This window comes from Sander lucioperca, chromosome 16 (assembly GCF_008315115.2).
Source record: "Sander lucioperca isolate FBNREF2018 chromosome 16, SLUC_FBN_1.2, whole genome shotgun sequence".
Taxonomy (NCBI): domain Eukaryota; kingdom Metazoa; phylum Chordata; class Actinopteri; order Perciformes; family Percidae; genus Sander; species Sander lucioperca.
Genome location: NC_050188.1, coordinates 6,050,613 through 6,075,781, shown reverse-complemented (window position 1 = coordinate 6,075,781; position 25,169 = coordinate 6,050,613). Strand labels below are relative to the sequence as shown.

The 25,169-nt window shown below is 40.8% G+C and overlaps 2 protein-coding genes across 2 annotated transcripts; one reads left to right on the top strand and one right to left on the bottom strand.

Moving 5' to 3' along the window:
• Positions 1–26: 26 nt before the first annotated feature.
• Positions 27–2,771, bottom strand: nr0b2b (nuclear receptor subfamily 0, group B, member 2b). Its single transcript, XM_031279063.2, has 2 exons — positions 1,923–2,771; positions 27–382 (listed from the first exon to the last, which is right to left on the bottom strand). The coding sequence occupies exons 1-2, from the start codon at positions 2,464–2,466 to the stop codon at positions 141–143; spliced, it is 786 nt and encodes a 261-aa protein (XP_031134923.1). The 5' UTR covers positions 2,467–2,771; the 3' UTR covers positions 27–140.
• A 1,785-nt stretch (positions 2,772–4,556) lies between these two features.
• On the top strand, positions 4,557–12,818 carry nudc (nudC nuclear distribution protein). Its single transcript, XM_031279062.2, has 9 exons — positions 4,557–4,760; positions 5,479–5,556; positions 5,668–5,877; positions 5,974–6,054; positions 6,144–6,257; positions 7,386–7,580; positions 8,536–8,619; positions 8,793–8,911; positions 12,506–12,818. The coding sequence occupies exons 1-9, from the start codon at positions 4,686–4,688 to the stop codon at positions 12,555–12,557; spliced, it is 1,008 nt and encodes a 335-aa protein (XP_031134922.1). The 5' UTR covers positions 4,557–4,685; the 3' UTR covers positions 12,558–12,818.
• Positions 12,819–25,169: the final 12,351 nt, after the last annotated feature.

Genomic DNA, 25,169 nt, shown 5'->3' with positions numbered 1-25,169 from the left:
TCACAAGAGTTTTTTTTTTTTTTTTTTCACAAAAATTATAACCATCAAGCCGAAGAAGATACTAAAATGTTTATTTAGTGTGCTTTTCAAATAAGCGTTCACTGTATAGTAAGTCTACATTACAACACGTTCTTGGTTTCTCATTGCACAAACAACATGTCTGTTAATAAATGTGACATATTGGTGTTGCCGATAACTGGCTTGAAGAAGAGCTCCGTGACCATGCCGTGGCTGACTGCCTGGACGCTGGAGGCTGCTAGAAGGACGTGGCTGAGGCGAGCGGGGTCCTCTGGGTGCAGGAGGCGGACGGCTTCTCTGAGAGCTCTCTGAGCTTCCTGTTGGAGGCCTTCAATGCACAACGAGGCGCTCAGTCCTTGCACAGCTGTAGCACATGAAAGAGAAGTTTCCGTTTAAGCTCAAATCATTTTAATTTATAAATATGATCCCCAGTGGGGAAATTACAATTTACACTCTGTTTGTTAGAAATCACTACACACAGGCCTGAAATACACACACATGCTCAGGACCTATTCATGCAGAAATGGAGAGATGTCAGAGTGAGTGGGCTGCCAGTGCCCTGAGCAGTTGGGGTGGGTACGGTGCCTTGCTCAAGAGCACCTGGCAGTGCCCAGGAAGTGAACTGGCATCTCTCCAGCTACCAATCCACACTCTGTACCTCTGTACTCTGTACTTGAACCAGCAACCCTCTGGTTCCCAACCCAAGTCCCTACGGACTGAGCTACTGCCACAACGTCATGAGAAGGGCTATGGAAACACAACTAGGGATGGGCAATAGGGCTGCACAATTAATCGCAATTTTATCGAAATCGCAATTTGGACTAGTGCTATGTCCAAATCGCAATATATCTTAAAGGCAAAATATGTGTCAAACCATTCTAAAATAAAGTATTGTGACCTACAAATCCTATCCTACAGACTAAAGAAAAAAAAATCTTTGTTTGGTACAGATCCTCGCAAAAAAAAATCACACTTCAATCATTTTTTTTTATATTATTATATATTTTTCAATGAAAATGAGAATAACTGTCTTATAGGCTATATTAGCCCTCCTACACAATCTGGACTATGGTCATAACATCTACATCTTATAATTTATTCCCTGTTATATATTGTTCTCATTCATAGCCAGTTAATAATTCGTAGTCATAGTTAATATTTAATAATAATCTATTGCACTGTTCAATCCCTGCACTGTTCACTTTTGCACTACCACCGTTGCACACACTCTACCGTAGCACCTTATCATGGTCATTGCAATTCTCTGAGTGATTTTTATTTTTATTTTTACTCTTATGTATGTGTGATATATGTGTGTATGTGTGTTTGTTGTGTTATAGTTGCTACTGGATGCCTAAAATTTCCTTCGGGATGAATAAAGTATCTATCTATCTATCTATCTATCTATCTATCTATCTATAATGATACAAAAATGATCATTCCCTCCAATATCGTGAATCATATCGCAATATCAGTCAAAATAATCGCAATTACATATTTTCATAATATCGTGCAGCCCTACTGGGCAATATATCAATATTATATCGACATCGATAAATGAGGCTAGATATCGTCTTAAATTAAGGATATCCTAATATCGTGATATGACACAAGCATGTCTTTGCCTGGTTTTAAAGGCTGCATTACAGTAAAGTGATGTCATTTTCTGAACTTACCTGACTTACACGCTGTTTTATTATTTGCCTTTACCCACCTAGTAATTGTATGCACATTATTGGTGATTGTTCATCGAATCTCTTATTGTGTTAATATTTTGTGAAAGCACCAATAGTCAACCCTACAATTTCGCCATTGATGTATATGGTCAAAAAAATGCCCTGATATTTAATTGTTTTTCCCTATCGCGCCAGCGCCAAACACAACTAATAAAAATGAGTTTTTACCTGGGTTAAACAACAAGGCACCCTTCAGGTAAGCATATTCCTTTGGACTGAGATCCAGATTCCACAGCTGATGCAAGCAAGATCTTAACTTGTGGACTCCAGCCAGAGTTGGTTGATCAGCCTCCTTTCCAGTGAGTCCTGGTCCAAGCAGAATCTGTCTGAGGATGCTTGAATTTGGCACGTCGGTCACTTCAAACACTATCTTTTCTTGGGCAAGCCCCAGGACCAATAAAGGAACCCAGCAGTGTCTTAACAACGACGACTGGTCTCGTGATGGAAGCTGACTGAACGATGGTAAACTTCTCACGAAGCGGACGGTTTTCTCCAGCACGCCGGAGGCCACTTGGCCGGTGGCCTTTGGGTCCTTGAGGCAAACTGTCCTCCTCCGCTCACAGTGGCAGTTGTGTGCTGTGGCGTTACCCTTCAGTTCGTTGTTGAGGTAGCCAATCTCCCTCCCGCTCAAGATGTTATAAAGGATAGTGTGAGGATGCTGAGTCCGGTAACCAGAGCAAGTCCTGTTTGCAATCTCTTCCAGGGGAAACATTATGAAGGAAAAAGTAATCCGCAAAAATGCTCCAGCAAAGACAAAAAAAACAGGCCAGTAAGCTCCAGAAATAATGAACAGTGTCGCTCCAGTGAACTCCACAAGCTCCGGTCCCCGCAGTATTTATCCAGGATGTCACCTGCCATCTACTGTCCAAACTCAGCCTTGGCCCTCCTTTTAAAGACCCTGCATTAAAGGAAAGAACAGGGACACTGGACTTGCCATGCAGACGGATCTTGGTTCCCTCCACGTGGCGGCGATAAGGCTAGTTAAACTCTGCAGCTGCACAGGGAAGGGAAATGCAGAAGCTGGTGGGGTGAATGACATTTATCATGTTTACCTCAGTCATTAACTCAGCCTGTACCAGTCTATCAAGGACTGACGGGGTCAACGCACAGGCTGCCACCTGACCTGTGCCCCAGTTACACCTTGGAACTGCATGGACGGATGCAATGATTTTTTTTTATAGGTTATGAGGACTAAAACCGTTTTCTGTTTCAGAAATGACTTGATAGGTCATGTATTTCACTGGCACATCTGACTGCCTTTATCAGGTTTACCTAACTGTAATAATTAAATGTTTTCTGACATTTTCAGAAGTTGTTTCTTTCTGTGTTTCAAGATGAAGGCAACAAACTCCTCAAAAAAAAGCATGCTTAATTAAGGTTGAGTCAGTATGTATGTTACCTGGGCCCAAGACAGAGCTGTGAACCTATGGATATCACTCACTAATAATATCTGTGGTCTCTAGTAGCACTAAAGTAATCGTCCGTGAAAATACTTTTTATGATTTCTAACATACAATGTTAATAATACTTGTAACATCTTAAAAAGGATAGCTGGTTTATTCTTTGACCTAACCGTTAAACTGGCATAAACTGCCCAGCTGCCTTTGGTAGCATCCATAATTGTAATTTAGGCTACACAGTATGAATGTACAAAATTTGATCTCAGAAATTGCAAAGTTGGAAAGTACTTTGGAGAAGCCATTTATCAGGCAAAGGCGCCAGACATTGTGCGGTTTGCCATCGTTATGGTTATAAGTGACATCTGCACCTGCATCTTTTCCTGGTATTAACAAAATAACTTATTATACAAAATACAGAACATACAACTAACACCATGAACCCCCTTAGGTTGTGGAATTATATGTCTTGGGGGAAGAAAGCCATTTCTCTTTCTATATTATTATTACTATTTTGATGAGTGCATGCAAAAATGTATACAAAACTATGTAGCTTTTTTGAGTTCTTGACTGAATTCAAATACAATTGATTCTCACTGCTTTAGTATTGTCATTACTGATGTCTTTCCTTTTGTGTACTTTCAGAGATAGAAGACGACTGCCAGGGGGAGCCAGGCATTATGACAATGCTATTAAAAAATATATTTATTATAAATAATAAATGTTTATTTTTATATTATTATGAATATATAATGTAACTGTAATTCCTTGTGGTTGGGTTTGTTTTCTCTGAGGTCTCTGACATTTTCCCCCCACATCATCCCTGGTTCTTAGTAGCCTTTTGGTTGACCTAGACCATTTTTTTTGCATTACTTTAGGTGGTACAATTTTCTCCAGCAGTGCAAAAACATATTCTCAATTTTCAAAGTATGGAAGTATACACTGTGTGAAATAAAAAAAATAAAAAAATAAATCAAAGAAACGGTAAGTGGTACTACGCTGTACTCTGGTCCTGACCTGTATGCATGTGTGGTGTCTTGTAAGCCCATCCATCCATTCCCTATTGCTATTGTTAAACAATTGTATTCTATCTCTCTCTCAGTGACAGTGTGACCATGTGCAACAAGTTGTAGGCACACTGTCAAAATTTCTTGCGGAGTGTTCTAGTCTAATATTATTGTCCACTACATTGTGGCTATGGACTCACAATGGCAAAAGTACATTTATAAAGCAATTACACCAATGTTTGTTGCGTTTTATAGAGGTTTAACATTATATTTACAATAAAAATCATATTTTTTTTCGGTTTCTGGAATATTCTTCCTGGGCGCCTCTTTCTCGTCTGAACAAATGCTCTCACTTTATTGGATTTCTCGCCTGTCATTTAAAATGTATTGTTCCAATTGGTCAAATCTAGCGTGGGCGGGGTTTGTTTCCAGGAAGTGAGTGGTGTGACTACGTACGGGCCTGTCACACTTTTTGCTTGTCATTCGCACAGCTAACATTTAATTCAACGTTCTCTTAAGCCACCAATATGGGGGACGATGAAGAAAAATATGACGGCATGTTGCTTGTTATGGCGCAACAACACGAAGGAGGGATACAAGAGGTAAGTTAGTGTGTCGCTTGCATGTTAACGCTAACGTGCTAATGTTGAAGCTAATAGTAGCCTGTAATGCTAGTAGGCACGATGGATGTATAATATGACCGTACACCTCGCCTTAAGCATTGACGTTAAGAAACAGCAGATGGTTTTTAACTATTTTACAGGTTTCAACTAATATTGTTATCATTATTAATACTGGACAGACCATCACCTTACGTCTTTTATCAATGGTCTGTTCTGTTGAATTCGGCATACTTGTGACTAACAACGCAGCACGAAATTTCAGTCAAATCTCATTTTAGTTATTGTAAAACTCATTTTCTAAAGAAGCTATTTCCCTGGAAGATGTAATGAATATTCGTTACACAATTAAACATTGTATGCATGCAGCACTGGGATTCTGGGCCCTGTGTGGGTACTGTCAAATGGCTGAAATGTCTAGAAGAATCAGAGTTTTCCTTCCACATAGCTAGGTTTCTAATAATAAAATAAACATTTAATTATGAGAAGGCTGAGACAGTTGTGTAAAGGAAGGATAAATATCAAGCAATAAATAACAGGAGGGTATGGAGGATTGGAAGAAAAAAATGGAATGTTCATATGCAAATCAGCCTTGAAGCTGATAAATATATCCATGCAAACTATGCTCAAGTCCAAATTAAACTGGGATGGAATTTGCTACAGCCTCATATATTTGTATATATATATTTTTCCTCAACAGTTAGTAAACACATTTTTCAGCTTCCTCCGCCGCAAAACTGATTTCTTCACCGGTGGAGATCCAGGTGCTGCAGAGAAGGTGAGCGACATTACTGTCTGCATCTGCATTTAAGAATATGTACTGTACTATGGCGTAGCAGCAGCGGCATAACTCATTTCTGTCCAACTCGTCGTCTTTGTTTTTTTTTAGCTAGTCAAAGATGCTCTCACCCACCACAGTCAGCTGGCGCTGAAGTCCCACAAAGAGAAGCAGATGAAACAGGAGAAGGAAAAGAAAGAGAAAGCCAAAAGAGCTGCCAAGCTAGCAGAGGAAGAGAAAAAAAAGAAAAATGACGACGGCCCCAGAATTCAGGAGCTGACTGACGAAGAAGCGGAGAAACTTCAGTCCGAACTTGACAAGGTGAAATCTGGGCGCCTCGATGTCACGTGTGAATCACTGCTGCTGTTCTAGTACGAATAACATTAATGCATTTATCTGTGGTGTGTGAAATTTTAGAAAAAGAAAGATGAGGAGAAAAAGGAGACTGCTACAACAAACACAGAAAAGTCATCTGAGAAAGTAGAAAAAGAGAAGGGGGTGAGTGGACAAATTTCAGTTAGGCAGTTTGGTGTTGCTGAGCAATAAACGTCCCACAAACGTGCTCATCTTCATTTCCATTTCCCCAGTCCGACTCGGATGGAGAGGAGGATGAGAAGGACAAAGATAAACTGAAGCCCAACGCAGGAAACGGAGCTGACCTGCCAAACTACAAGTGGACACAGTCCCTGTCTGAAGTTGATGTGAGTGCCTTTTGACTGATTGTTGATTTCTGTGGAATGCTTCTGCATCACCAACTTGTTTCCCCAAGCCTCTCAGAGTAGGTGTTTTTTGATCATCCTCTCCTTCTTTCGTGACTGTTTTTGCTGTAAAAGTAGACCCAGGTGTGCTGCAAAAAACATCTTTCTGTTGCTGTCAAATATACCATCCTTTTCATCTCATATCATTGTCATGTGAGTTGATAAAGGTACATTGTTTCCTCTGTTGATTTTTGTAGTGGCGACCCGCCATGGCCAAATTTCTGCCGCCACGGTATCAGAAATAGGACAGATGCACAATGTAGTCGCGGTTGCCTTTTTAAATTATCCTTTCACTCCACATACTGTTGTGTTGACGTAGCTTATTGTCAAAACGTTTGCTTGCTTCCGAGTCGACTATTAAACGAACAGCGGCGCCAAAAACGTCACCGCGGTGGGTCCGTTCTAATTGGACAACGTTTAACTTGTCAGCTCATCGTCCTGATATCAAACATCTGGGAACATTAAAACGGTGAGTCAGTGTAATATAATATAAATTGGAAATAGTCTATAGGTGTAGTCATTCGTCACTCGTCAGACAGTCAAAAAAACGCCGGCCTTTGTTTTGAATGCCTGCTGCAGAAAGTTAAGCCGGCTTCAACTTTTGGAGAAAAGCAACCCGACGTCAACCTGCGCTGGACAACCATGTGGCGTTAACCGGCGGCTTTCAGACTCGCCACTCCGCGGCATGCGAGTCCCGTGACGTTACAGTGACGGGGAACATCACTGTCTCTCTCGCTGCTACAAAAAACAAACGTTTTAAGCACCATGAAAGTAAAAAAAAATCGAAACACAAGCACTGAACTGCCCAGGAGTTTGTGTAACAGTTGACTGTTTCCTGCAACAGTAAAGCAGTCGCTTCGTCTCTTTTTTCTCTCTCTCTCTTTTTCCCATGAAATAAAGCTACCTTCAGGTGCGGTTGGAAATGTTGGCTTCCCCCGCCACTGCCGCTTCCCCGAAGCTTTGAATATTCGCTGTTGAAAAGCACCGAAGCTTTTAAAAAAACGGTATTCGGTACAGCCCTACCGTCAACAGAATCTAACAGCAGTATTACATCTGAACATCCTCCTACAGCTGGTCGTGCCTTTTGACGTGAAGTTCCGCATCAAAGGGAGAGACGTAGTGGTCGACATCCAGCGGCGCTCCATCAAGGTGGGCCTGAAGGGACACCCTCCGGTTATTGAAGGCCAGCTTTGCAACGAAGTGAAGGTAGAAGAAAGCTCCTGGCTCCTCGACGACGGCAAGGTTGTTACAGTCCACTTAGAAAAGGTGAGAACGCAAGTTTGTGTGGGTCACTGTAGGTTCGAACCAGTGTTGTCATCTTTGCTCAAGTCCCAAGTAAGTCTCGAGTCATTTGGTCCGAGTCTTAAAGTGCTCATATTATGCTCATTTTCCGGTTCATGATAGTATTTAGAGGTTATATCAGAATAGGTTTACATGGTTGAATTTTCAGAAAACACCATAGTATTGTCGTACTGCACATTGCTGCAGCTCCTCTTTTCCCCCTGTGTGTTGAGCTCTCTGTTTTAGCTACAGAGTGAGACCTCTCACTTCTGTTCCATCTTTGTTGGGAGTCGCACATGAGCAGTAGCTAGGTAAGGACTACTAGCCAGTCAGAGTATGAGGGCGTGCCACGCTAGCAGCTAGGCGAGCATTATAACGTGTGTTACAAAGTGACGCACGTTTGTCTCTGAAGTAAAGGCTGGACTACAATAGAGCTGTTTGGAGCAGTTTGTTGATAATATGAGCACTTTAAGCAAGTCTCTAGTCAAGTCCCAAATCAAGTAGCTTTTTTTTTTTTTTTTCTCTTTGATGTTGTGTGTTGCCATAGCAAGGAGTTTGACTGACAGCCAGTCATCCAATCATGACAATCCCATCCCGGGGAGCTTTTTTGAGTCGTCCAATCATGATTCACAGTTTGCTCTGCTGCCGCTGCATAGCACACTTGATAGTAAGATGGCACACGTGACAACATTAAATTGTATTACTTTATATTTCACAGCTTTCAAACAACATTCAAACTTAGGAATACACGCGGGTCATCATGCGTCAAGTCACGTCTCGAGTCATTTACTTCTACGTCGAGTCTAAAGTCGTTTTTTTTTTTTTTTTTTTTTTTTGTCTGTGAAGTCTCAAGTCCACATCTCTTGTTCTAGCCATTGGTCTGCATCTCTTCAGCAGTTTCAAAGTGAATAAAAGCACTAATGCTATTCTTTAATTTCAGATTAATAAAATGGAGTGGTGGAGCCGGATTATTACCACAGATCCAGAAATTAACACCAAGAAAGTCAGTCCAGAGAACTCAAAGGTAAAGCATATTGTGTATTCTGCCTCCCCATACATCTGCAGCAACACCTTCCTGCCCCATCCTCCTAACTCTCTCTCTCTCTCTCTGTGTGTGTGTGTGTGTGTGTGTGTGTGTGTGTGTGTGTGTGTGTGTGTGTGTGTGTGTGTGTGTGTGTGTGTTCTCCTGCTGAGCAGCTGTCAGACCTGGATGGAGAGACTCGCGGTATGGTGGAGAAGATGATGTATGACCAAAGGCAGAAATCAATGGGCCTGCCTACATCTGAAGAGCAGAAGAAACAAGACATTCTTAAAAAGTAGGTTTCCAGTCGTTGCGTCAAGACCGCGGCGGTGCGGTTTAGCTCAGTAACCGTGAAAGATCTGACCTCAGCTTTTAGCGATGTCGACCGACTCTCCCAAAGCAGACGCTGCATTCAGGGTCCGTTTCACAGAAACTTTATTATGTATGAAGACTTCATAGCAAGAGTGAAATTCGAAAGCTGCTTTTCAAGTTTTGCCCCCAGCGTTACCTATTTGTGCTCAAGGCCAGGCTCGTCTGCTGTAACAGCAGGTAATAAAAGATAAGCAGCTTTCGAATTTACCGGCCTCTGCCGTGGTTCAAGGAGAGAGAAGTAAGAAGGCAAAGTCAAAACGAGGTGTGAACTTTCACTCTGTCACTTCACTGTCTAACAACAAAAGTAAGCAGTGCCTTGTGACCTGCCATATTATCTTCTTAATAGTTTTATAGATAGATAGATAGATAGAATGGTGGTGCATGGTAACTCAAGTACAATACCTGAAAGAAACCCCCTTCTTACCCTACAGGTCCTTCAGATGATCCAGGTTGGTTTTGGTGCACTTTTAAACCTAGTGTTGTGGGTTTTATCCGTTGTAGCCCATTAACTACAAATAGGGCTGCACGATATTAGGAAAATATGTAATTGCGATTATTTTGACTGATATTGTGATATGATTCACGATATTGGAGGGAATGGTCATTTTTATATAATTATTCTCATTTTCATTGAAAAAAAAAAGAAAAAAAAAAGATTGAAGTGTGATTTTATTTTTTTGCGAGGATCTGTACCAAACAAATATTTTTTTTTTCTTTAGTCTGTAGGATAGGATTTGTAGGCCGGGACGTCTCTGCAGCACCACAATACTTTATTTTAGAATGGTTTGACACATATTTTGCCTTTTAACAAATATTGCGATAAAAAATTGCAATTAATTGTGCAGCCTTAACTACAAACTGTGTATATGTTACTCTAAAACTTTTATGCTATGCTAAAACTGAGCTTTTCAGTCAGGTATATTCAGACAGACAGTGTGGGGGGGGTGTGTGAACATTAAAGCATGTAAACGTGTTCTAGGAGACACCCAAAATACAAGTAGGAACCAGACAATGAGCATGATGTTGGACCTTTGAGTGTCTGCAGGGCAACAACTAGCTGCCTTATGGTTGTAATACAGTTCCAACCACAGGACAGTCTTGGTGGTGCGTTCAAAGGGGAATTCCGCTGATTTTTATACAAAAGTTTGTTTCGGGTGTCGGGGAATACTGCTTCATATGTGAAACAAAGTAGTAGAAGGCCTTTTGGATCTCCAGCGGGCACTGTGTGAAGATAAAGTGCCTCAAGTGATGCCACGTTATACCGACGCTAGCGTAACACACCTGAATTTCCAACTGACTGAACTGTCAGTGGTTGAGTTGCACTGTGGGCAACGTAGGCACCGGGGTGGGCAAGGAAGAGGAATGGATGGAACAAAAAATACGATATCTCTGGTTCTGCTTAGGGTCGGGCATCGTTTGGATTTAAACAATTGTGATTCTTCTTTTCGATTCCGGTTCTTATCGATTCTCGATTCTTTGAGGGGTGGAGTTGAAACGGGTCACATGCCTATTTTCACAAATAAAGAGGAACGTTTTATTTTGATTCAGTGGTGGGTTGCAGTTTTACTGGGCTTTTTCAATGTAAAATAAAGCCACACTAGAGCGCTGCTTACTGTGCTCCAAGGCTGCAACACAACAAGTGCCTGGCCGCTACCTAAACTTGTGCGTGTTAAATTGGGAAGCGATGATCGGATTTGAAACCAAATCCTCCAAACGATTCCAATAAAGAAAAGATTCTACGGTAGGAATCGGTTCTCGATGCCCAATCCTAGTTATGCTGCGTGGATTTTGATCACTTTTTTTGTTTTGGTTTGAACTGTCCATTGTCTAAAACCGATTATAGAGGAGAACTCTTAAGGATTTTTCCATCGTAGAATATAATGTCAAATATTACACAGCAGTAGTTAACTGCGATAAGAGCTGGACGTGGGCCAGCGTCAGAGCTGCGAGGCCGATGTGAAGGACGCTGTCTTATCACTGCTGGCTCAGTTCACACCAGAAGAGACCTGCTGTTATGTTGACCCCCACTTCCTCTCCGCGCTTGTTAAAGCTGCCTCTGAAGATCTCGTATAGTTTTTTTATAAGGGTTAAACCGTATTACTGTGGTGACTGTAGTCAGGATATAAAGTTGTTTTTATAGACACAAAGTTCACATTGTATCTTTCCAATCCAATGTGTTGTCTGTTAGTGTCATCTCAGAGGGATTATGGATCTTTTCCCTGTTCGCATATTTAAAAAAAAATTAAATTCACTCCTCAGCCAGATGGAGGTGCAATAGCTAAAGTTAGAAAATGTTTTCTGTCTGTGCCCTGCAGGAGCATGCTGACTATCCAGAAACATACCATATCTCAGACTAGGCCTGCAGCTAACGATTATTTTCATTATCGATTGGTCTGTTGATTATTTTCGCGATTAATCGATCCTTTGTTTGGTCTATACAATGACCGAAAATGGTGAAAAATGTGGATCAGTGTTTTCCAAAGCCTAAGAGGCCATCCTCAAATGTCTTGTTTTGTCCATAACTCAAAGATATTCAGTTTACAGAGAAGAAACTAGAAAATATTCACATTTACACAAGCTGCAATCAGAAGTTTGACTTTTTTCCTAACTAAAATAACTCAAACCGATTAATCGATTATCAAAATAGTTGGCGAAAATAGACACAGAGGGATGAGAACATGATGCTGTAACATATGTACCAGTGTGACCGGGTAGGGCAGGCGCACATATATAGACAGTCCTTCAAGAAAAATGAGTTTTTTTTGTGATTGTTGTGGGCAAAAATCCTTGATTATGCGGCACGTTTTCTTAAAAAATGCGATGGAATATGCGGGATATTTATGCGATGAAATTGCGGGAACTTGCAAAAACTGTGGTTTCATCATGGCTTCATCGCGGGGTTTGCAGCTTTTCGATGATGTTCACGTCACGTAATTACATCACTTCATAACGTTCCCATGGCAACAGGGGAAAATGGCTGCTCTTGTGTGAAGTAAACGCAACATTTTTCAACTTTCTGGTAAGATATATGTGACTTTTTTGCAACGAAAATGCGGGGATTATGAAATCATGCAAGCCCTGCATATTTTCCGCGGAAATCGGCAATTTATGCGGCGAAAGTGTGGCGTATTTGAAAAAAATGCAGCCCCCGCATAAATATGCGGACTTTGGCTGATTATGCATTGAATTATGTGATCGCATAATCACGTTTTTCTGGAGGGACAGATGAGAGGTTTACTTCTGGACGCAGCGGGCCGCGGGTTCGACTCCGACCTGCGGCCCTTTGCTGAATGTCATTCCCCTTCTCTCCCCCCTTTCATGTCTTCATCTGTCCTGTGGAAATAAAGGCCTAAAATGCCCCAAAAAATATCTTAAAAAAACAAACAACATATGTACCAGAATCAATGTGTTAGAAAATCTCTCTAAACGCAATGAGGAGTGCCATTATTGCGTGTTTAAAAAGCCGTTTGAAATCAAAGACTGACTGCATGTGGTTGTGTTGTTTCCGTCTGTGCAGGTTCATGGCTCAGCACCCAGAGATGGATTTCTCTAAAGCCAAATTCAGCTGAGACTCGCTGCTGTCGAGTCCACATCACTATTCATGTGCATCACATCAGAGTCGACGTCAGGCACCAACGTCGGCTTCATCTCTACTCTCCATACTGGACATGGTTTTGCTGTCATGTCTTAAGTGCGTAGGTTTATGTTTTAGTTATCATTATTACAAGGTTGATGACTGAAATGCCCACGTTCTCCCTTTGCATGTCGTCTCAATATTTAAAGATGTCTGGATTATTTTGTTTTTTTTAATAAAGGAATTTAAAATTAAAGTGATGTGATGCATGAGTGCTTACAACCTAGTAGTGAAGAAAAATAGAATGTAACGGAAAATGATTGTAAGCAGTGACGTTTAATTGTTTTGCCTTTTTTCCTGCTCACTTTTTGTATTTTTACTGGCTGTGAATTTGGAAGTTAGCAACCTTGAAGTCAAGGCCAAGGCTAGTGATTTTAGCAGCCCTCGGAGTCACTGAACTCAGCCGTGCGTTGTGTTTGGATCCCATCCAAAGGCTACTGGCCTACAATGAGAACATGGTTAGTTAACCCTTGTGTTGTCCTCGGGTCAAATTTGACCCGTTTTCAAAGTTTTTTTATATCAGAAATATGGGTTTCTTAACAACCAAATTTCCCCAAAATAACTTGGATGCATGCATGTACGTTGTATGGAACCCATACAACATATACATCCATGCATCCATGTTCTTAGCAGGTAAAATTAATGATTACTTCCCGACCAAACTTTGACATAAACTAGTCTGTGATTCACTCAACATCTTCTGATCTTAAGTATTGTTAGTCAGATTAATTCATAATATCTGCTTTTTTTTCAAACTCAAAAATAATGTCTTTATTAGGTTTACTGACCATGAATTAAAAAATAAGTGTTGAAAAGAGGGATAGAAACGATAAAGAAAAAAAGCGCCAAAAGCATAAAGAAAACATCAAAAAAGTCGCATTTTTTCGATTTTGACCCGGAACGACAAGTTCATGGGCGACGGTGAAGACAACACAAGGGTGAAGAGTTGTCACTATGCAGGTTAATTGCAACAGATTTCTAAACGTTTTTTGGTGTAAACATATTTGCAGTTAATTTATATTACGTTTGTACCAGTCAAATGTTTAGTCAAGGTATGATGCACCTTGCACAGGTTGGAAAATGTCTTTAATTCTGAACCACAAGGGGGCAGTGTTTTCCTAAAAGTGGATCGAGTGCTGTTGTAAGGTTGCATGTTATATGTATGTGTAGTTTATGTACAATGATTACCGCACTTCTCCAACTTTCGCACACCATATTTATAGTATAAGACTTTAATTAGGAACTTGAAGAAATCAGTTTATGTCAGCTTTAGGTGAATAAGTCAAGATCAGGACGGCCTGTGAAGTCTTTTTCTTTTTTGTCTAGTGTTTGTCCAATTTCTAAAATAACTTGAAAATGCACTAAAGAGTCAATTTAGGAGTAAAAACATTTTTAAGTTCATTTTATTTGTATGAAATCAATATTTCATGTTAAAATAACAGTAATGGAACATACTGCATGTATGCACTGATTAAACTATAGGAATATAATGAGGAAAAAGTAGAGCAGGGAGGAAGGGCTGCTGATGGTAGCACCACGGTGACAAGTAGATATGCATGGAAAGTCAATACAGCTTTGTTCTTGCTAATGCACTAAAAGTGGTGTAACATTTTATAAATTGTGTGTTATAGGAAAACATATTTGGCTTCAAGTTAGGACCAATAATATACAGTATATCGTACAGTCAATTCACAACATTCCACTTCCGAGATTGCTCCGTTGCCGACGGAAATTTCACCGGATTTCACTCTTTTTCGGCCGGATGTCTGTTACCTTCCACTTTCTTTATGTTGTAATTTAAAACTCCGGTGGATTTCTGAGGACTATGGTTAACTGCTCCTCAGATCTCTGCAGGGTGAATCCAGACAGCTAGCTAGACTATCTGTCCAATCTGAGTTTTCTGTTGCATGAGGCTATTTTGCAGCGGCACAGTGGCTCTGTCCGGTGCTTAGCGCCGCTCATGACGATTGTGATTGGTTTAAAGAAATGCCAGGAAATGCGGTGTGGACTAGCCAGACCCTCCTCCGCAGCGCTGTGGAGGAAGGTCTGGCAAAGCGAGACTAGGTTGACAGTAAAGCTGGTCCTGGGAGTCCCTTTGCAGTGAAACGTAAATGCTGACCAATAGCATTGATTCATGAAAAAGAATTAAAATGACAAAATATGGAGATACAAGGTTTTTGCCCGACAGCGATATATATACACACACACGCCTAAAGAGAACCATACATGCACACGCATACACAGACAAACAAAAAAGGGTCCATCTCTCCGTTGTTATGAGGTTGGATTAGTTGGATGTTGTGTTTTTTATTCCACATGTTGTTCAGATATAATATAGCCTCGAGCTGCTGGCCTCCAGCAGAGATGAGCAGAGGGCTACAGAGTAGAGCTGTAATTGGTAGGGTGGGTATCGTTTGGATCTTTACGATTCCAATGCCGAACCGGTACTTTTAAAACGATTCCGATTCCTAAACCGATTCTTGAAAAACTGAAAAATGACATCAAAGAAAGTCTCTTTTATAGATGTGGTAGCCGTAATATGCTTTTACGTGTGTTTTGGTGAGCCCAGAGGGAAGATATGGCTTGATGGTGTTTTTTTGCCTCCAACGGCGCCTTCCAGGCAGCTAACCCTAACCTTAACCCTAAACATAACCATTGCCGCGCTGCCTGGGAGGAGACGTTGGGGGCAAAAAACACCAAAGATCGAAAATATGGCATTTTAAAAGTAGACTACATTTACGGTAGCTAGCTAACGGTAGGCTACAGAGAAAGGGGGATTACGTCCGTTTCGGAGCGACAGAGGGAAAATATTGCAGTCCACACATTAAGTGGAACCGAAATGAGGAACCAAAATTTGCTTTCTAATCCGGTCAGATTCCTACCAGTTGAGTAAGAACCGGTAGGTTTCGGTACCCAGCCCTAGTAATCGGGCCTTAAAAGTTAGGCAAGGCCCGAGCCCGACAATAACATTTTGATTGACAGCTTTTTAAAAGCCTGAACCCGTCTACAGCCCAACATTATTCAAACCCCTCGCCATTTACGGTCTTTACAGCAAAAGCTGACACACTTCTCCGTCACCATTTGTTTCACCTTTGCAGGGATGGGTTTTGATGCTGTAACAAACGATGTGATTGTAGGTTGATCCTGGGCACTGGCAGGTGTTGAACAGCTTCGATCAACATTATCAGCGACGAATTCCCCGTTGTTTTGCTGTCGTACTTTAACAGGATGTCACGTCTTTTGCATTTCACATAACCCACTGGCTCATTATTCTCATTATGCACATGGTCAAAAGTTTTCCACACCTCAGACTTTGCTTTCTTTGCCGGTGCAACCAAAACGTTATTGCCAGAGGCAGGCCTCCGTTTCACCTCCTCAGCATCCATTTTCACGCTAATCGAAACGCATCACCTGACCGCTCATTCACCGCACAACCCGGAGCGAAAAGCCCGAGCCCGGCCCAAGCCCGTGTAAAATGATAGAAATTAGGCAAAGATCTTCAGCTCTACTACAGAGGTCTGGGAAGCTCACTTCTTTCTAACTCTACACCTCCAGATTTGTTTAATTTTAATTAAATACTTATTTGCAGCTGTATCATACAAATAAATAGTTAAAAAAATCATATATTGTGATTTCTGGATTTTTTTTTTATAGATTATGTCTCTCACAGTGGACATGCACCTACAATGACAATTTCAGACCCCTCCATGATTTCTAAGTGGGAGAACTTGCAAAATAGCAGGGTGTTCAAATACTTATTTTCCTCACTGTATGTAGTAGTACTCCCCAATAGCCTACATGTATACATACTTTAATGTGTAAAATCTGTTAATGCTGTATTTTCACTTTAAATTTGAGGCTGGAAGTAAAATATAAGGATTTCAGGTGAAGTTTGCTGCAATCGCCATTCAGAAATGCACAGTGATTTACTCTTTTCAAATGGAACTATGTGTGAATGCAGTGATTGACACGCCGGCTGAACCCTGGGAATAATCAGCACGCTGCTACCAATGAGTGAAAGACACACTTTCTCACTCAGACCACACTGGATATCATGCACCTCTGCTAAATGTTACTTCAGTGAGGACCAGTTTGCTTACAAGTCTTTTCTGCTCGTGTGACTGTCCACAGCTAACTGGACTGGCCTGTCAGGATGGTGAGAGGCTGTCACCATCCCTGTGGTGACCGAAGGAAACATACATTAGCTTATGCTGGCTAGCAAGTCTTCCTAATGTGTGAAATTGCTCATGTAGTTCAAAAACACTCCTCGGACATCTGTCTGATTGGGACAATAGTGTTTTTGCAAAGGCTGATTTGCTGATTGCAACGTGCAGGTTGCCATGTTTGACTTTTGATTTTTAGGTTGTGAGGTATATTACCATATAGGACACGTCACAGGGATCTGAAGCAGTGGTTCCCAACCTTCTTCCCAATGTATGTTCCAAATGTCACTTTTCATGATATAAAAGTAGATATTGTTAATTTTTTTCACATTTGTTGAAATGTCAGTAATTTAAATTGCTAAATGTTTGAACTGTTATCCATTACTTTTAGCTAACTATTTGAATTGCTTAGTCAGTAGGCCTACGTTTAGCTAACCATTTCAGCTGCTTATGCAATACTTTTAGCTATTCTTTCTACCATTTATTCATTACTTTTAGTTAACTACTTGTTTAACCCTTGTGTTGTCTCCCCTTCAACCTTGAACTTTTTTCTGACATTTGTGACGCCTTTTTCACAATTTATTTTTGCTTTTTCCAACGTTTTAAATTTTTACATTTTTCTTCTACACATTTTCAGCGCTTATTTCTACGTCCAGTATTTTCTGATATAAAACAAAAATTTAAAACGGGCCAATGTGACCCGAAGTCAACACAAGGGTTAAATGTCTGTGCTTGCTTGCTAACTAGAGTTCAAGCACTCTTACATAACTGCAACATCTAGTGTTGAGGTGTTACAGCTGATATATTCTTTTAATAAAATAATTTCAGTTTTTTTTAATTAGTTGAGCTGCTCCACAATCTTTCCACATACCCCCTGGCAACAGCAGAAGTAACCCTTGTTGGGAATTATTGCTCTAAAGCACAGTGGTAGCTGTAAAAATGATCCCACTTGATGATTCCAACCTGTTCTGAACACATTCTGGTCCCAACAAAGTGGCAGGTTTGGGCTCAGTTTCGCTTCGGGCTCAGGTTGTGTTTGAGTAGGTGATTTTCAAATGTAATTTTCTAAAAATGTTTCTCCCCTCCTCTCTCTGACTGTGCCAATCGATTCCGTCCATGTGAGTTATGTGTTCAAGGAAAGCCAAGAGGGAAAAGAGACAGAGTGAGACAGAGAGCCAATGTGTTGCGTTAGCCTGGCAAGTTAACAGTCAATAATGGACATAATAAAGAAAATACATAGATTTGGTTCATTTTTGGTCTCAAATTTGGCATTACCAGTCGTTTCCAGTCAGTCTGGGTCTCTGTTTTAGGCCACTGCAGAACTCTAGTATGAGTTGATTTGCAAAACATCTTCAAATTTGATCATGTAGCATACAGCATGACAGTGAAATTCATTGGAACAGAAAGTACGGGAACCGTTCAAAATCTGATTTGCATCTACATAATGGCAACTGACATCTAATAATCACATTAACAACCACAAACATGTTGTCAACCTTCAGTTGTTACTATGTTCAGCGTACTGAAAATTTGGTGGCAAAAAAGATGTGAAATGCAAGGATTCTGTCTAACTCTGCCATAGGTTAGGAACATTGTAGCTCCATTAACTGCAAGGGAGGTGAAGCCAGAGGCCTGATGGGATTGTGTATGGGTGGGGCAGCTGTATGCAGGGGTGTGGACTGTGCAGGGGTTGAGGGCACGGAGGAGGCATAGTCTGCTCAGCTGAGAGCAATGTCTCACCAAGGTACCAGAATTTCTTCATTAACGAAGACACACAGACATCAGAGGGACGGGGTTGGGGTTTTGGGGCGGTCTGCAAACACACCTCCCCGCCGCTGCGCTGACTCGCTGTTCCAGACTTGACAACTTGTTTTTTGGCAGCGGTTCCTCGTAAATCACCCGCAAGGCCTTGCACAATGTGACTCACCATCATAATCGTGGTGTTTGCGGAGGCCGCTTCGCCCTTCTGTCGTCTTCCGTAAGGCTGCTCTGTGGCTTATTCCTGGAAGTGGAGGAGGGATACGTGAGGGGACACCAGGACGAAGATGAGACAGGAGACTGGCATCTTCCTCATCTGTCAGATTTAGATTTGCCCCATTGGATGAAATCACAAGTCTAACTTCACTCCCTGTCAGTGTCTGCTTCATTTTTAGTTTTTCTTCCTTTGATACTTTTCGTTTATGTAATTAATAAACTCCAATTCTGTCACTAAAACAGATGGAACACGTAGTTTCGGTGAGTTTTACCCTACACTACCCCTCTTCTACAGCTAAAACTAATAACTACAGTCACAATAAGGCAAGAGTGAGCCAATCCAACATCTGCATCTGTTGTTTAGAGTCCTCTGTCCTCCACACCTGGGTGCTGGGCACACTCTGTAAAGCGTATTTGGAACACACACTTCCAGGGGTGGAGAGAAGGGCCAGTGTGCAAAGTCCATCTCCAATTGTCAATTAGTGAAGGCCAACACAGGCTGCAGGCTGGGGTGTACAGAGCAGATCAGCCATCTCGAAGAACAAAGGCTTCAGTGAGCTCAGGGTCCTCAGATTAACACACACACACACACACACACACACACACACACACACAGTGTGTAAGTGAGAGAGCAGAGATGGCTCTGGGCCCAGCAGGACCTGTTTATCGCTCCAGACTGAGCAAAGACCATCAGCAAACATCCTCCCCACTAAGTCTGGACAACTGCTCATAAACAGGTACTCACACACGCACACACACACACATACACACCATGGAGAGGAAACACAAGGGCTCAGTGACTCTTTTTGGCTTTTTTTGTTTCCTGAAGTCATTCCACTTTCCAACTCCAACCCTATGAATAATAGCTATAATAAAAAATCTATACTCACTGTACTATATCTGGTAGAGCTTGTAGACACAGCAGTATTACATACTAGTGATAGCCCAGCATGATTTACAAATACTGGCTAATATCAAAATAATGTCCAGTATTCCATATTGGTCCAGTGAATCAAATATTACAAATATGAGAGTATTGAATACATATGAGATATGCATAGAAAGACATGTCAAATACAAATCAGTTGGATTGGTGTGCAGAAACTCAAGATAGTACATACATACTTTACATATGTGTAAATGTATGAAAATACATGTAATGGGGTCGGTGATATGGCAAATGCTTTGCACCAAGCACAACAACTGTTACATAAAGTTGCATTTTGATGCTGCTGTCTAAATGTTACAACTACAGTTAAGCTGTACAAATACATTGCATTTTACTCTGTGACTAAATAACCAGTTAAGAAAGCCACTGAATGGGCCTATACATGTGACAACACTGACACATTGTTGTGTTTGTATACATGTTACTGCAGAATTAAGCCCTCCGAACCCATCAAGTCTGCTAATGGTTGTGTTTTGATTTTGATGAATGTTTAAATTTTATGTTTGAAATGAAGTAATCTTAATATTACAAGCCAAACCAGTTCAATATTTTTTAATGTCAAAGTTAACTGTGTTTATTATTGAGATTTTGTAATACATATTGCACAATGAGGAATTTAAGTACAAAACACTAATACAGCTGGAGTATGTGACAACGTTAGCTGTTCACTTCGTCTCACATTGCCAGACCTATCTCCACAGCGCTGTGGAGTAAGGTCTGGCTACATCACACATACATTCCAGGATGGGAGGGGGAAAAAACGCTCTGGGTTGTTTCCATTACTTTATACCGATCGCAATGGTCTTGGGCGGCGCTAAGCTCCGGACGCAGCAGCGGTGGCTCTGCTAAATAGTCTCAGGAAGGTACTTGTTTTGGTGGAACATTTGCAACCACGCAACAGACCACACGCCACATACAATATTAAATAAAGTTAACCGTTCACACAGTACAGTAATGTAAGCTATTTAAATTAGCTGGATACGCGGTTAAACGACATTTACTTTTACCGGTGTATCTCTGTGTGTACTGTACGTCCACAGCAAACCAGCAAACCCACCAATCGGTCCCAAAACGACCCAGTTAGAGAGGAAATTGCGTAAAGATATTCTTTGTAAATCTTTACAATCATTCCCCGAAAGAACCAAGCTGGCCTGCCTTGTTGCACGATCCAAATTGTCTTCAAAACTTGCTAGCTCGAAGTCTGTTGTTGTTTCCCGAAGAAATCGGAGTAAGACAACGGCAACACACGTCGCCGCCGGATGTTCCGGTGATTATCCTGGAAATGAACTGTCGTCACCAAAGTATTACTGTAGGTAATACGCTGACTATGGGTAGGTACCTCATACAATACATTTTCGTGACAATATATGCAAAACGTGTTCAATACGATGGAATTATGATGCTATTTTATACATAAACTACCCACGTAGGTAGTATTGACCTCAACCGCAGCCAACGACAAGATTAAAATGCGGCTTAAACATCAATGCACCTGTAATAATAATACAAATGTATAATAACATAATAATAGAACACTTACTGTTTAATGAGTACTTGCATGTTTGACACTTTAGTACATTTTGTTCTGTACTTTTACCTCAGTACTATTTTGTATACAAGTCTAATAGTTAAGTATAATGCAAGTAAGAGACCACTGCTATTAAGGACTTCTGCCTTCTTCCAAGAAGAAATGAATACACTCAATGTTAATTTGCTCATCTGAATAAATATCCTTCATCTTCAAAAGTAGTGGATCACAGTAGTCCACGTCTCATTTGACAGTTTAAACAAAGACAGCTACTGTATTTTGCTTAAGCTAACGGAGATAAATTGCTACATTTGCAGAGGCAGTGAAGTGGAGCTTTTCAGAAATGTCAGCGTTTCATGAGGGGACCTTTGCACGGCTCTGATCGGCCCCACCAGCTGCAGGTCACATTGCTGCTTCATTACTGTTTGCCCGAGGCCCCCGTGACCCTCCAGCCTTCATTTGCACCTGGGTGAGGACCACTCCATCACTGCTCAGGGGCCGAACCTCTGTGGGCCTGACACACACACACACACACACACACACATGCACACATCACACCACTGACATCATGAGTGCACGGCCAAGCCGCTGGCCTCAGGTATGAGCTGAAGCAACCATAAAAATACTTTCAGTGTATATTTTAGATGTTTTTGCCTTTTTGTTTTCTTCTCTTTTCTTGTCAATCGAGCTTGTACTGCAAATGATGATTTTTATTTAATTTGATGTGTTTTTAGTTCTGTAATTCCAAATATAAATATTTATGACAGTTTTTATAAATTAAACTTTTTTATAGCTTTTATATGTGTACTTGTATTTTTCCTTAGAATAGAATCGAATCGAATTGAAAGAATACACTTTGTTGTCCCCGAGGAGAAATTGGTCTTGGGCATAGTGCTACAATCTGTTACTTCACAACACAAACATGTCACAGAGTAACTATTCTAAATTACATCAAATCAACATAAAACCAACCTGAGAACAACGTTAGATATACATAAGACATCTTAGGACATGAAGGACACATCTGACTGTACAGACATTACGCCATCTTAAAAAGTGACTGTTAGAATTAAAGTGTATTTATTGCATTTGCTCTGTTGTGCTAAGATTTAGTATTGGAGTTCAGCTGCTTGATAGAGGTTGGGATAAACGATCACTTGAGTCTGTTTGTTTTATATCTCGGCACACGGAATCTTCTCCCTGACGGCAGACGTTCATATTCAGGAGAGAGAGAGAGAGAGAGGGTGTTGAGGGTCTGCAGTCAGTTTGTTCTGCTTGTTTCCCGACTGCTTGCTCGTACAGGCTCTGCATGGGCTTGTACTTGTACTCTTTCCTCCCTGTTATCCTCATAGCTGTCTTGTGTGTGCTAACCAGCCTGCTATGATTCTATATCTGATGATGGTCTCCACAAGGCCTAGGGCGATATGCTTTTGTCTCGATTCCATTCTTTCACGATACATGGGTGCCGATTCGAATTTGTATTGCAATTTTCATTTATTGCGATTCTAGAAGTATTGCGATTTTTGTTTTTCCTTCTTTAACAAAAACAAAAGTTGAATAATATATCATGAGATGTTCCTAAAAACTTCTAACATTCTACGTAGAATGCACATCACATGTCAGTCAGTCAGTCAAGGATTTTGTGAAGAAGTTCATAACATGGATTTTCTGAATTTTCTGCTTTCCGTCTGTTTTGCTGGAAATGTATATGATGAATGAATGTCGGAATGTCGGCGGTACCGTATAAACAAAAAATATTTAGGTGAATCATTGGTAAAAAATAAATAAATAAAAAATATTGAATCTAGGGAAATGAATTGATTTTAAAAAGGGTTTCCAAAAAACTCCTAATATATACGATTTTTTTTCTTCTTTTTTCCCCCACCTCTACTCTCCAGGAACACCCGATAGAACATCAGCATAATTTGAATGGAATACTGAGATTTGTCTGTATACATTTTTTGGCAATAGAAAAAAGAAATACATTCAAAGTTGTGTAAACTGTGGCCTCAAGTCAGTCATTATCAAAAGTTAAATAAATAAACTAAAGTATATTACTTTTTGAGTCATTTTAAAACCTTGTGAATTTGTCCTTGAAATATCCTTTCTTCATTTAACTTCATAATAATATATAGAATTAATAATCACATGATAACAAGGTGTTTGAAAATAAGAAAAAAGTTTTTTTTTATTGCCAAGATGCAGTATACATAGAATCAGATAAACAGTAATAACACATGAACATCAAGTGTACAGACTTATGAAGATCAAAATACAAAAACATACGAAGCAATACAAATGATAATCATTACATAGAAAAAATAAATAAAAAGAGGTACATGAAAACATAAATTTACAATTAGTCAGAGGTTTCAGGGGAAAAAAGCTCTACGGTGTCCACAATTTTAGTACTTTTTTTTTGTTATTCAACGATCTAAGTGACTTCAGTAGAGATTTAAATTCTATGAGAAAAGGTACAAAATTAGGAGATGAATTAGAAAATTTCTGCTTGTGAATATAAAATTTGGCATACAGTGTTGCACACTCTTGCAGAAGGCCTGAGGGCCGAAAACGTCGTCAGAATAAATAGAGATATGCATATGGAGCCAGAGTGTGTGACACCTTTTTTCTTATTTTCAAGTTTCAGTGATCAGCACCTCGCTACAAACCTTGGTGTGCGTTACTTTTCTATATTATAATAATAATAATATACATTACATTACAATTACATATTAATCCCGCGAGGGGAAGTTACAATGTTTTTTCACTCACACTTGTTGTTATTACACACAGGCCTGAATTACACACACATGCTCAGTACCTATACATGCACTAATGGAGAGATGTCAGAGTGGGGGGGCTGCCCATGGAAAGGAGCCCCGAGCAGTTGGGGGTTCGGTGCCTTGCTCAAAAGCACCTTGGCAGTGCCCGGGAGGTGAACTGGCACCTCTCCAGCTACCAGTCCACCACCATACTTTGGTATGGGGACTTGAACCAGCAACCCTCCGGTTCCCAACCCAACTGACTGAGCTACTGCCACCCTAACAAGGTGTTTAAAGTCAAATAAAAAGGTTGGTCAACTGAACTGAGTTTGGTTTACGTCCACTGTGTTCCTGCCAATAATGCAAAGCTGACTTTGGAGTATCAGCTGTGCTAAATGCGCACACTTAGTTTACTCTCTTCGGTCCCAGGTGCTAGCATTCTGGGTCCGTATTCAGTACCTTTGACTTTCCTCACATGCAGATCTGAATGTGTTAGCCGCATGTCGCACCACAACGCAGATTGTAACAAAAGGGTGCCGGTGATGGAAAAGCAACCTCGATAGATTTCTTGAACTGGACTTTTCTCCATCACCTCGTTATTTCAATTACATGTCAGAGAAGCCACATTCACTTAGCGTGGCCGTGCGGACGCCGTTATTTAAAGAAAGCTCATAATGTGGGGCCAAACGTTTGATGATTGAGGTTTGATGCCCGAGGGCAACGTGAGAGTTACACCTCCACTCTAAACCTGTGGGGTTCGAGATGAGAACAGAAAGAGATGTTGTTACTGTTTTTCTTGTTGATTAAACCGCAGTGGCCCTTGTTTGCCCTCTGACCTCACAGATTATGGGGCTTCAGTGTTAATGTACATGGCGTTTTAAACTTTATTTTTCTCTCTGCGTTTTAAAAGCTCTGTGTAAACTTATCATAAAATAGTGAATCAGTGGCCGGGTTGGATCAGTGGGTAGAGCAGGCGCACATATACTGAGAGGTTTATGCCTCGACGCAGAGGTCCAGGGATTGAATCCGACCTGTGACGATTTCCTGCACGTCTTCCCCCCCCCCTCTCTCTCTCTCTCCCCTTTCTCACCTAGCTGTCCTGTCAAATTCAAGGCAGAAAAGCCCCAAAAAAATAATCTTAATAAAATAAAATAGTGAATCAATACATTCC

Excerpts from the sequence above, each read along its gene's own strand:
- nr0b2b (XM_031279063.2), bottom strand. The coding sequence starts at position 2,466 with ATGTTTCCCCTGGAAGAGATTGCAAACAGGACTTGCTCTGGTTACCGG. Across the intron at positions 383-1,922 it reads TGCCTTGTTGTTTAACCCAG|CTGTGCAAGGACTGAGCGCC; the intron begins GTAAAAACTCAT and ends CATGTGCTACAG.
- nudc (XM_031279062.2), top strand. The coding sequence starts at position 4,686 with ATGGGGGACGATGAAGAAAAATATGACGGCATGTTGCTTGTTATGGCG. Across the intron at positions 4,761-5,478 it reads ACGAAGGAGGGATACAAGAG|TTAGTAAACACATTTTTCAG; the intron begins GTAAGTTAGTGT and ends TTTCCTCAACAG. Across the intron at positions 6,055-6,143 it reads AAGTAGAAAAAGAGAAGGGG|TCCGACTCGGATGGAGAGGA; the intron begins GTGAGTGGACAA and ends CCATTTCCCCAG.